At 43.8% G+C, this 13,122-nt stretch overlaps 1 protein-coding gene across 4 annotated transcripts in view; it reads left to right on the top strand.

Annotated features, from left to right (window-relative positions):
• The window catches only part of LOC133355514 (monocarboxylate transporter 2-like), a 74,263-nt gene extending 61,389 nt beyond the window's left edge, over window positions 1–12,874 (top strand). For all 4 annotated transcript variants that reach the window (XM_061572842.1, XM_061572841.1, XM_061572839.1 and 1 more), the window contains exons 4-5: window positions 5,359–6,198; window positions 7,921–12,874. In XM_061572842.1, coding sequence (XP_061428826.1) covers window positions 5,359–6,198; window positions 7,921–8,147 — 1,067 coding nt within the window. In that variant the 3' untranslated portion in view covers window positions 8,148–12,874. The remainder of the gene's footprint in view (window positions 1–5,358; window positions 6,199–7,920) is intronic.
• The last annotated feature ends 248 nt before the right edge of the window (window positions 12,875–13,122 follow it).

The raw sequence follows: 13,122 nt of genomic DNA, 5'->3' as shown, positions 1-13,122 counted from the left end.
ACCGATGCACCCAGTCCTGCTGCAAGACTGAAAATAAAAAAAAACGTATTATTTGCGTGCTCCTGTCCTTACCTTACTTATTCCAATGTATGGGTTAAATTATAATGTGTACTCAAATGTACATGTAACAATGCGCCTGAGCCTGCCTGCTTGTCAGAGTTAAGTAGCTCTTGAACTAATGCCCTCTTGGCATTTGAATAATTAAGTATTGCATGAATTAATTTATTCAATTATAAACAATTTAAGATCATTTTTTGTTACAACACTCCCAAGCGGGTTCCTGACAGATTGAACGTGGGCTGGCAATCCTCTCCCGTTCACAGCCCTGAGCTAGCGGTGGAAATTCCACATTCCTATGGCATGGAAAGGATGCAAGTTCCTCTTAAAAACAAAAAGCAACAGCTGTTGACTTCACAACAAATTGGTACCCATATTCTTTGGGTCTTTCGGTAAAGTCACGGAGATAGGTTCAAACTAATGATGGTCGCTTGTGTTGTGATCGAAACCTCATGGTTTCTGTTCATTTTATTTTTTATTAATTTGAAGCTGTCTACGCGACTTCACCGAAAGACCCAAACAATATGAATTCCTGCAGTCACGAAAGCTTTAAGTCAAATTGCTACTTTATTTTACCAACCCCTGAAGGGATTACTACGCCGGGGTCGATCCCCGTAACCGGGATTCGAACTCGCAACCCTCAGATTACGAGCCGTGCATTCTATCGCCACGCCACTCTGCTCGGCGCAATGCGGCCGGAACGTCAAGTGATGAGAGCGTGGCAGCGGTGAAACACTCGCACTCGAGCAATCGTTAGGAAAAGCCAATTAACACGTGAGTTGTACGCTCGGTCATACGTCGGCAAGCGTGCGTGTTAAGAGCTGGTGCTAAATCTGATTGACGAAATTTATTGGAAACTTGTGGTTCTGTCCATCAAGCGGCGGGATGTCTATGTAATCTGCTGGATGGTTTTTAGATGAGGCTATTTCGAGCTCGTCACGGCGATTGTCCTTTTCGCCGAGCCATTTCATCCACCTCGCTTGCACCGAGATTCCAGAAGGGGGACGAGCAGCTCAAGGTCACGAGATAGCGGCTGTGATCTCATCATGAGCATCGGCATCACGTGTGTGGCTACTGTAAATACTTTGGTGTGTTGGTGCGAGGTGTTGTTAGGATTCTATAATGTTGACACTCATCTTTGTACAACCGAAGTAAATGGAAAAGCATGGGCCGCTTAGCTGAATGGCAACAACTTCAGCTCTGTTTTACCAACAATAGTCCAACTGCCGCCCCTATCGTATGACCAGATGAAACCAGCCGCATGTCTTTAACCAACAATCCAATCCAGAATCTGCATGTCAGCTCGCGTGGAGCTGCTGGGATGGATTGCCGCATCGCAGGATCACGAGAGGAGGCGGAGGCTTGGGGGACGCCTTCATCCAGCAGTGGATTGACCATGACTGATGATGATGATTATGATCATGATATGCCTAGTCATTTCCTAGAGAGCTTGAGTCGAGCATAAAATGTGGAACGTGTGCGATAAGGAGTGAACAAAACACGGGCAAAAGCAGATTTGGACAAGTTAATGTTCATGGGACGGAGCTGTAGTACTCTGGTCAGCACATGGTGCTCTGAACTTAAAAACCTGAGTTACATTTTCAGCCACGGCTAACATCAGTGGCGAGTGAAACCTATAAACTGGTGGTGCTGCTCCCCCCCCCATCACTAACTCACGCTGACCACCATGGTGAAGTATGGTCACAACCCTCATGGCCAACATTCAGGAATGGATTGACAAAGGGTTGTAAAACATGACTTATTAATTTTAGAAAATACTTACACCTTGAAAATATGGCAGATGTATGCATCATTGACTCTGGCACACAACGTTCCACCCTTTCTTCGCTATATAATTTTACAATTGGCAACAGGCTAACAATGCCCTCTGATAAGGAGTGTAAATTGAATCTTTGAACCCTGACAATCTGCCACTTCTGTGGCACGCACGCGTTAACGCACTGCACTACTTGAATTGTGCAGCTCATCGTTTCTCGATTGGCTCGTACAATTCGTACCATGGGCACTAAATACGCGTATTAGGTTGGCAGTGGATGTCCTACAGATAGGATTTTTAACCTGGTCACAAGTGATGTGACATTTCCACTCATGGCTCATTAACACCATGGGACATGTGCACTGAGAAACGATCCTTCGGAGAGCAGTAGGGGCACATTTCCAACTCCCCACATAGATCTAAATGATATTGACCAATGCACGCCGTTCATCCCTCCAGCGTTGCAAGCCACACACTTTATCTGCCTGTTCATACTTCCCTGCCGTAGAGCGCTACTCAAAGGCTGCCTGTTAATCTTTACGGCCACCCAGTGTGGCAAGCGACAAGGTATGCTTCGGAGTTTAATGACCTTGTTGACTACTGCGTGTGCACACTAAAAACGTGTCCTGTGCAGGGGTCAGCACAGCGCACACCATCTGTCGAACTGTCCCCTGCGTAGGCTTTCGGCACAACTTAATATACGTACACACTCGGTGGATGTAAAACTCTCTACCCGATGACTTGCTCTTCTTTGCCGAGTAGCTTTGTCGTTTAAGGGTCTGAATAGTTGTTGGATTTAATCGCCCTACGTTCAAATAACCCGAAATTGCGCTAGGTCTGAACAGATCTTTTGAAGCTCAGCAGGGTTTGAGCCTGGCTAGTACTTGCACGGGAGACTTATCTGGGAATACCAACCCTTGATAGTGTGGGCTTATGAGGTGACCAAGAGGGTAGCAGTACAGCAAGTAGGCATTGCATCCATCTCCTTGTGTGCATGGATTGTCTTCGGGCGCTCTCGTTTTCTGCCAGATGCCGACAATCATTTTTGTAATTGACCAGACTTTCCTTGGAGAGCCTTGGGCCTCAGTGGTGTTTTCCTGGATGAACAACGGACATTGTTTACGACTATAATAAAGTAGCTTAATTGTAAATAATTATAGTAATAATAATCGTGTAAGCTTGGGCTTAAATTATTTTTAATGTTTTCAAATGTGCTGTACAGTAGTAGCAAAAAAGGAAAATTGGCACAGCATAATAAACTGGCACTTACTGTAACACTACATATTCCATTGCATATCACACACACATGAGCCGTTGAATATGAATTCATGGGCAAAATAATTGCAATGTCAAGCACCTTATTGCTCATTGCAGATGGCTTTCAGTGCTATAATAAATGTAAGCCGGATTTGCTATGAATTATTTATACATTGGCATTCGTGTTTACAGCACAAACATGCAAACATCTCACTTTTAAATATGGTTTTCTAAGTATGTCTTCTTAATTTGATGTAAGTATGCCTTGGCACATTACCGCATTTGCAACTCAGAAATGCGTTCTTAATTACATTTGCAATATAATAGCATTAATTCAGAACACAATTCGTGGAAGTTCATGAGGACCAATAAATGCATTATAGAAATAAATTATACACCTATTGCCTGTAGATTAAGCTTTAATTAATCCGTTAAAGCCAAGGATAATTTATTATTGATGCAGTCAAAAGTAACAATACTTGTCTAACAATGAATAATGAAGGTTTCCGAACAACTTTTAAACTGCAGCAGGTGAATGTCACATTTGATCTTTGTACGTGTTGTGGTAACTTTTTTTTTATTAAATGCATACAGATATTTAGCATACTCTTACCGTGATTAAATGGTAGTCTTGTCCCACTGGTAACATATACACACATTACACACATTAAAAGTAAGCTACAATTACACACTCGTGTACATTAAATACATTTTACATCACTAATTATGATGAAACTCTCATGGATATAAGTCAATGAAAACACTTGGATTACATATTGTATATAAATCATTTATATCATGACCAAATCACACAGAGTGGGCCTGATCAGAGCCTGGACAGCGCTTGGATGAGCGATCACCATGCGCGAGAAACCAGGTTGATAGCCGTTGTGGGATAATGCAACAAAATGTATTTGTTGTCCATCTTCCGCACTTACGAATTGTATCTATGTTAAACTTCTTTCGTGCCGTACGTAGCCAACCGTGTTCATCTGAGGTGCGAGGGAAGGACAACGAACTGAAATACAAGATTAGCATGGTTGGCTACATACAGTGCAAAATAAGTTCTACATACGTACATAAATCCATTGCTGTTACGTACTTTCACCAACCCGCATTGACTAGCATGGTGAAGTATGGTCAAATGTACCTCCTGTGCTGCAAGGCTTCGCAGGCCCTCATCCGGCAGTGGATTGACAAGACAGGGCGTATATATACATTGACATCAGTGCATTATTGCATTTAATGACATTGGAGAATGAGTTTTTTTTTACGTATGCAGTGACAAATAAAAATTAAAGTTTGGGTTGGTTGACTGCACCAGTTTTTCTGACACTCAAAAAGTAACAGTGTATGTCTAAAATCTAAAAGTGCAATAGCTTGGTAGATGTGCACTGTTTGAAATTAATCATAAGCATGTTGCTCCGCATAATGTGTGCTCTGAACCTGAATACAAGCTTGCGCGCAAGTCGCATTTTTTTAATAACGGAGACAACAAACTCAATTACCAACTTTAAAAGGTAAATAAAAGCAGACATATTTAACTTGCTAACAACCCAAGAAAGAATATGAAGAGTAATGCGGGCGGTAAAACAACGAAAGGTAAATTTATTTAGTTATTTTAACATACCAGTAAAGTGTGTTTCTACTGCGTAGCTTTCCGCGGTTGTGCGGCGTAGCTCTCCGATGCGTTCGTGATTTGTACCACGTGTTTTGTTCCAAGCAATGTCCGACGTTTCACTCCGCGTGCTGGGGAGTTTTCTCACTTATTCACTTCCCGAAGAAGCTCCCAGAACATGGACCGAAACGTCAGACATTGTGCCAGTCAACACCATGGCATAACTTGAAAACAGATCAGAGAGTGAGAAAATGTTTATATTAAGCACTTTAATAATAATTAAAGCAATACTTTCATTTTATGTAACATCCAACAATGCTGTACATTAAATATAAGGATAGAATCCCATATACAGCCACTACCGAGCCAATGAAAATCCCATTGGTTGGTATTAGTTCATTAGGTCTACCAGATTACAATCCCCAACTGCCCAGCCAAACTGGAAAACCTTCACAGGAGGGGCATCACTGGTGGAGTGCCAAAAAGTTACAACTCCTTTTCATCAAGCGGTCCAATGTCCAAACAAGTGATGCTATATTTTTCAGGGTATGTCTCTTTAAATTATTTTCCTTGGAGACAAAATCCCACCCTCTCGTGCCCATTTATGCAATGCCGTGAAATACTCAACAGTCGCACCGTTCTCTTCCAGGTCTGGGCTTGGCATTCAACCTGCAACCCGCACTCACGATAATCGGGAAGTATTTTTACAAGAAGCGCCCCATCGCCAATGGAATCTCGATGGCCGGGAGCCCCGTAGGCTTGAGCACCATCGCTCCGCTCAACCAGGTCCTCATCAACAACTTCGGCTGGCGAGGGAGCTTCCTCATCCTGGCCGCTTTGCTCTTCAACTGCTGCGTGGCCGGTTCTCTCATGAGACCCGTGGGACCCACTCCGGCCAAAGACTCTCGGAAGAAGGGCAAAGAGGAGGCGCCGAAAGACTTGGAAAACCCCCTGCTCGCGACCTCAAACTCCGAGGCGAAAGACAAGAACTCGTTCTCCAGCCGCTTCATGCAGCTGCTGGACCTGACGCTCTTCAAGCACCGCGGCTTCCTCATCTACCTCTCGGGAAACGTGATCATGTTCTTCGGATTCTTCGCGCCTGTTGTTTTTCTCGCCCCCTACGCCAAGCACATGGGCATCGAGGATTACTCGGCGGCCTTCCTGCTCTCCATCATGGCCTTCGTCGACATGGTGGCGAGGCCTACGACAGGCCTCCTGGCGAACCACCCGCGCATCCGGCCTAAGATCCAGTACTTCTTCAGCTTCGCCGTCTTCTTCAACGGCTTCTGCCACGTCATGTGCCCCTTCGCGTCCGACTACACGGGGCTCGCGATCTACGCCGCCTTCTTCGGCATGGCTTTCGGCATGGTGAGCGCCATGCTCTTCGAGACGCTCATGGACCTGGTCGGGGCTCAGAGGTTCTCCAGTGCTGTGGGGCTGGTCACCATCGTTGAGTGCTGCCCAGTGCTTCTGGGTCCACCCATCGGAGGTAAGGGCATTGGACACGCTTCCAGCCCAACGGTGCTTCTTCCTGCCGGGGCACTCACTTCGTGCTGTTGTGCAGCATTCTCGGTAGCAACAACAACGTGCATCTCTCCGCATTCATATCCGGCAGTATTTTTTTGAAGAAGGCAAACCCAGCACCGGTTTTGACCTCCTGGGTCTCATCGGTTTTCTTGATTTACAAACATGCCGTCGCTGAGTAATAATGGTCTGGGAAGCCAATAGGCCGACAACTAAAAAGCATATTTAATTTGTATGCGGAGACACAGAATGGAGCCGGAATATTTATTATATGCCTCTTTTCGTGAAGAGTTAAAATTTGAGAGAGCGACATTATGTGGTGGGATAATTTTGAGGAGTCCATTGTGCGACCGGATTAGCCATTTAATGACATTCCTTCGCATTGTTGCCATTATTATTATTATTATTATGGATACAAGGATGCAGGTATTTAAAATCGTTCATTTCTTTCACGTTACGTGCATCGAGCGGGGGAGCTGCCTTTGTGGAATGGTTTAGCCCTTCTGGACTAGCGATCCAGTGCTCGCCGGTTCGATTCCATCCTTTGCCACGGCAGTTAACACCGGCACACACCCGGCAGTATACACCGGCACAACACAGTGTGGTGGGGTAAAGTGTGGTGTATGCCCACCTCTTCCAGGACGGTCTGGCCACTATGAAAGAGGGGAACAGAGGGGAGAGCGCTTTTGAGCCCCGCTCCAGTGAAGGCCCGTGCTGCTAGCAGAGGCGTTGAGTGCTCAATTGCAGGGCTGCACCTTTAAAAAAACATATGCTTCTCATATTCTCGGTTCTTTCGGTAAAGTCACGTAGAAGGGAAATAATGAATAATATAAATAAAACAATACAATTCTCACGACGTTTTGATTGCAACACAAGCAATCATCATCAGGTGTGAAAACCACCACCGTCGTAATAATTTAATTTTTTATTTTTATTATTTTATTATTTCCCTTCTATGTGACATTACCGAAAGAACCAAGAACATGAATCCCTGCAGTTACGAAAGCTTTAAATCGAAAAAAATGCTTTTCAATTAGCTTGTTGAACGGGTTTGTCTGCTGTTTATTTCTACTGTTAGATAATTATTCACATGCCAATTTAAAAACTGCTCATCAAAACACATTTTTTTATGTAATTATCAGGCCCCCCATGGCGTAAAGGGTAGTCTTCAACCCGAACGAACTCTGGCCCCTGTGCTGTTAAGAAGCACTATTGCCCAACAAGTCATCAATTACATATTTATTTTTAAGGCCACAGTGTTATTGACGGATCGTGTCCCTTTTTTTGTGCTTGTGCATCACCGCACCTCCGATTAGCACGGTTCACTACGTTACAGTGCGAAATAAGCTCCAGCAAATATACACACACATTCAAATGCAGCGGCATCACCGAATAATTAGTTTGAAATGATCTCCCTCCCTTCTGCTGCTGCTGTGTGCCTTAATTGGATACACATTTTAAAAGACACATCTTGTATTTGAAATGATATGATTTCTTGCCTTTCTTTTCATTTATTCACGTTTATTATTCATGTATTATTTTCTCTCTGTCACGTCAATCAATGAAACGGCGTGTGGTTTTTATCGATGAAACCCGACGTTAAGAGCTTCTCAGGCTCACGGGCTATTTGAAGATGAACAGAAACTGAACTTCCTCCACTCCGCCTGTCCCCCCCCCCCCCCCCCAGGCTGGCTGGTGGACGTCACGGGCGACTACAAGTACATGTACTACGTGTGCGGCGCCATCGTCATGGTGGCTGGCATCTACCTCTTCATCGCCAACGGCATCAACTACCACCTGCTGGCGAAGGAGAAGCGTGCGCGGGAGAAGGCGGCGGGTGGGGAGATGGTCGCCCCCGGCACGCACAACTCCCCGCCGCTCGACCCTGCGGAAATCAAAGAGAGCAATGCCTAAAGGGTACACGGGCGTTGTGGGGGGCAGGGGGGGATGGGACACGGTAGCACGGGAGAGGTTCTATTATTTGCATCGTCGTCAATCGCGCGCGCGTGGTCGAACCACTCGCGGGCCCCGGAGTTGGCTCGAGTGGATCTCGAGGAGAGTTTCCATGGCTGTGGTGTCATCGCGCCCCAGCCATGCGCCACTTGAGCTTCCTCTGGGTTTTGAATTCTGCTGCTCCGAAGCCACGGCTCTCACCGGAGTGTGTTTGTCGGTTTTGTACCCAATGGTTAATGAGAACTCGGCACAAAGTAACTCGACACATTCGTCAATAACGCTGTGGCCGATAATTATATGTATATTTTTAAGCCATTGTGTTATTGACTGAGGTGTTTGTTGCCGAGTGTTTTTGTTGTTGTCATCGGTGCTTGTGCACCACTGCCAACGGCGCAGCAGCAGCAGCATCACCAAATAATAATAATGTGCACCAAAATAATGATGTCTTTTGGCTTCATGCTTCGGTATGGCCTCGCTCAGGAGCAGAGTAGAAGAGCAGAGAAAACCACTTTGTCTGTTGCACAGCTGTGGAGCGCAGTTAGTAAGGTAGACCGGTGAAAATTCTAGGAGGTGGAAAACCTTTCTAATACTGTATATCCGGATTGTTTCCCGACGTGACACGTTCAACACGACAGCTTATCTAATTTGACATGCACAATTACCCGCGTAAAACTCGTTTATACAATTAGGATATAATTAGTGATGAATTCATTAAAAGCTAAAAGAAACAAATCTAATTTCCCAAGGATTTTCAGTGCAGTGGTAGCTTAGAATAAACAACTTTGAATGCACATTGTGAATTATGTATTAAATAAATAATGACAAATTCCAGAAAGGATATAAAATAACTCTCTGCGTTATGGCAAATAATAGATTATCTTTTGTGAAATTAGTTTAATCCTTGGTCATTCATGAGAAGAATTTGGATTTTCTTCTGAGGAGGCATTTAGTAGGTGAAGGAAGGCATGATAGCCTCATTGGAGAGGCATGGGGATTAGTGGGCCCAAGGTGGCGAGATGTTAGCTCCCTCGCCTGGTATGCAGGAGGTCGTGCGTGTCTCTCCTCATAGTCGGTGGATTTTTCTCCGGGTCTTCCGGTTTTTCCCTCCACATTTAGAATCAAAACGCGTTTAGAGTATTTTGTCTGCTATAAATTTGCACATGATAGGCCACTTCGTTGAGCTATCATTTGTGGCCAGGTCGCTTCTGAAAAAGAGCCATATAGCTCCGTGAGCCTTACCTGGTAAAATAAAAAAATAGTTTAAAATAAGTTGTAACAGTGGCTAGGGTGCAGTAAATAGCATGGCATCTCAAGTTGTTTACTGATATCTTGCATACTGTTCTAGCACCAAAGCAAATCTATAAATTAAATCTACTTCTAGCATTTAATATAAAAAAACAGGTAACTTTTGTCCATCATTGAAAAAGAAAAATGTGAAACATGCTGTTAAAATACGCATCATTTTCATTCCACTTGTTAAAGTATTTACAGTAAAAAAATATTTAAAAATATATATTGGTTTTAATTTTAGTCACTGCCTAGTAGTGCCGTTCAGTAGTTCCAAATGTAACCCTACCTCCAAAATTAAAACTACCCCCACAGAATTGACCTTAACAGTTGCATTTATATGTCATATGTTAGTACGGTATTTACTTTTAAAAAAATACAGCGGTTTTATATTATGTTCGGTAATGAAAACAAATCCTTTTGAATAGAAATTGAGATGTCCGTGTGGTCCAATACTCATTTAGAAGCGGTACTGTATTGAATGGGATGCTGGTTAACATGGCTCGATATGAACCGGGGAGGTACATCCACAACACGAGTCGCCAGTGTGCACTGGAGCGGAGCATTCTGTTATTCACAATTTTGTCAACGTCTTAATCAGTTATTCTCAGTTGTGGGGGCCTCTTTATCGTGATAGCATTTAGACATTCGTACCTGTGTATACCGCAATGCCCAGAGGCAGCATTGAAGCTCCGGAATTGGATGCTTCCCATGCGAGTTTGAGCCATGCCAGCATGCCTTCTTCAGTTGAATCCTCCGTTAAAGGTGAATGTGCAAATATAATTACCTAAGTGCTTGGAGAGGTGAGACAATGGAAACGTGTGCGAAAACTTGATTTAAAACCAAAACTTAATATTTAAGACTAATTAATCCTACATTTCAAAATGAGAGCAAGCGGTGCACTATGTTTGTACTGTATTTTACATACATGTACGTGTTTGTGAACGCAACTTAAATTATGTATTTGTACATATTAGTTATTTTATTGCGACCGTTTATGTACAAGCGTGCACGAACCGTGTTGCATAAAATGGTCCCACTTAAAATGCTTTGCACACTCCCGTCGGAGTGTCTGAGAGTATTTCTGACAACTGAACGAGAGGGAATTAAATGCCTCTCAAGGAACTTCCTTGAAATAAATGCAATCACATCGGGGTGACTTTGAGGCCTTGAAACGCACCTCCATGGAAGAAAACCCCACACACACGTGCTCGCTATTAAACACTGAGTTCTGCATTACAATATGCTCTGCCATTACTAGACGTGTCTGAAGAGAGTTTAAATTGAAACGTTTCATTGATGGATCGGCCTCGAGTTGCGAAGCGCATCTTGAATTGTTGAATCGTCGTTCGACCTCTGTTGTGTTTGTGAAATGTGACGTAATCGTTTGACATGCCTGCCAATCATTGTGTGTGTGTGTGAGAATGTCCACATCTTTTAAGCACTCTTGATCGATTGTTATGATGTAGCCTGATGTTTGTCTTTTGTATCGTTATTTAGAGATCTTAATTCCAGGTGGTGTGTGACTTGCCTTCAACCTTGCAGCAGGGGTTTGGCCATGGATGGTGAAGGATCATGATAAATATAACTCTTTGGTTCTTTCGGTAAAGTCACGTGGGTACAAAATAAAATAAATTAAATCACTGCGTTTCGGGCGCAACACAAGCGTCTGTCATCAGGTGGGACAACCACAGCAAGACTTTACCGAAAGAACCAAAGAGTATGGATCCCTGCAGTCACAAAAACTTCAAATCTAGATATAATGATAACTGTTGTTATCATCATCTGTGAGCAGTTTATTTGTGAAACGGCATCGTAAATTAAACATAACATCGCGTCTGATTTGACAAACGAGGGGCCTCGTGACGCCTTTTAACCGATTGTTTTTGAAGAGTCGGCGGTGATGCATGTCACGGTTTCTGTATCCTGTGCAATGTCAGGCTGTAAACAATTGAGTTGCCTGCCCAATTTGGATTCGATAAGCCACGCTGTGTAATCCCGTACAATTTTAACATCACAGTAGTGGCTGCCTCGAGACCGTATTTATGTTTCTACAAACACTTCCTGTGCCTTAAACTTTGCTCATTATTGAAATGGATGTTTTGTATTATTTAGAAATACAGCATTGACCTTGACCCGTGCAACGACTCCTGTCTCCGTGGAAGTTCATGAATTATAACATCACTGGCAGTTGCAAGTTGACATTGTTATTGATGTAAATGCCGACATTAAACTGCTGAATTATTCCACGAATTTCACAACAATGAGTCGTCGAGCTGTACTCGTGTCACTGACGGGTTAAAAGTAGACACGTACGCCTCAAAGGCAAATATGAACTGCAATGCAGCTGTCATAGGAATGATCGAGGTGGAATAGATGCACAACCCCGTTTTTGTATATGTGTGTACGTATGTTGAACTTCTTTCGCACCGTACGTAATCAATACGTGATTTTACTTGGGGAAAACTTTGCTGAGTCTTAAGATCCCTTTTCTCAGGAGGGTCCTGCTTTGGTCTGTCTTTACCAAATTCTTAGTGAATATTTTGTTTCGTTTTTTTTCTCTCCTTGGGAGGAAATCCACAGGAGGCCCCGCCCACTGTGAAAGCAGACGCCGCTCCGTGCAGCTCATTACTACTTGCCTCCTGCCTTCTCATCCTCTCTATCTCCTCCCCTCTTATCGTCACCCTCTCTCAATTTTGGATGGTCATCAAACAGAGACGGTCGCTGTATGCGCATCTGCGGCCGTCTGGAATGCTCTTCCTTCCGATATTAGGAATCCGCTGGAGCTATGCACTTTTAAATCTAGATTGAAAACTAATTTCTTTATAACTGATTTTTGTATTTAGTTTGCTGTCCTAGCCCTCCCCCATCCCGCACCTATTAGCACAGTTGGCTACGTACGGTGCGAAAAAAGTTCAATGTACAAAAATCCCCAACATTTTGGCCTGTTAATTTCTTCTCCTCATTCCTACATGATGCTCCTTCCTGCTGCTCATCTTCAGCTGTGCCTTCTTTGTCCGTCTTAAGAACTTCCATGCTGGCAAACCCTTCCCTTTCCCGGTCATCTCTTCCCTTTCCTGATCATTCCTTCCCTTTCCCAGTCGTCTTGTCCTCCTGCTGTCTGCTGCCCATTTGCACAACTGACTATTCCCCTTCCCATGATGCTGTGCCACAGGTAATACGTTTTGTATATACCCATAAAAATAACAACACAGACAGGACATTGACCGACTTGCTATACTGCTTCCGGCAGGCACCTTGCCACCCTAAAGTTGGGTATATTGTGCACACGAAGTCTCACCCAAAGCCACGAGTTCTGCCCCAAATGCAGTAACGTGTAAGCAGCTGATTATTTAATAATAATCAAGTAAAAAAATAAAAATAAAACATAATGAAATAATTCTCACGACGTTTCGGCCACAAAGCAAGCAGCCGTCCTCAGGTGGAGAGCAGGTCTGTCAGACTCTGTCTCCTCGACAGACCTGCTCTCCACTTGAGGACGGCTTCTTGCGTTGTGGCCGAAACGTCGTGAGAATTATTTTATTATGTTTTATTTTTATTATTTTATTATTTCCATTTATGTGACTTTACCGAAAGAACCAAGAAGATGAATCCCTGCAGTCACGAAAGCTTTAAATCGAAAAATAAT

This window comes from Lethenteron reissneri, chromosome 51 (genome assembly GCF_015708825.2).
Source record: "Lethenteron reissneri isolate LAM-NWPU_2019-01 chromosome 51, ASM1570882v1, whole genome shotgun sequence".
NCBI lineage: Eukaryota > Metazoa > Chordata > Hyperoartia > Petromyzontiformes > Petromyzontidae > Lethenteron > Lethenteron reissneri.
The sequence above is the reverse complement of the archived record's forward strand: the minus strand, read 5'-3'. Positions and strand labels throughout refer to the sequence as shown.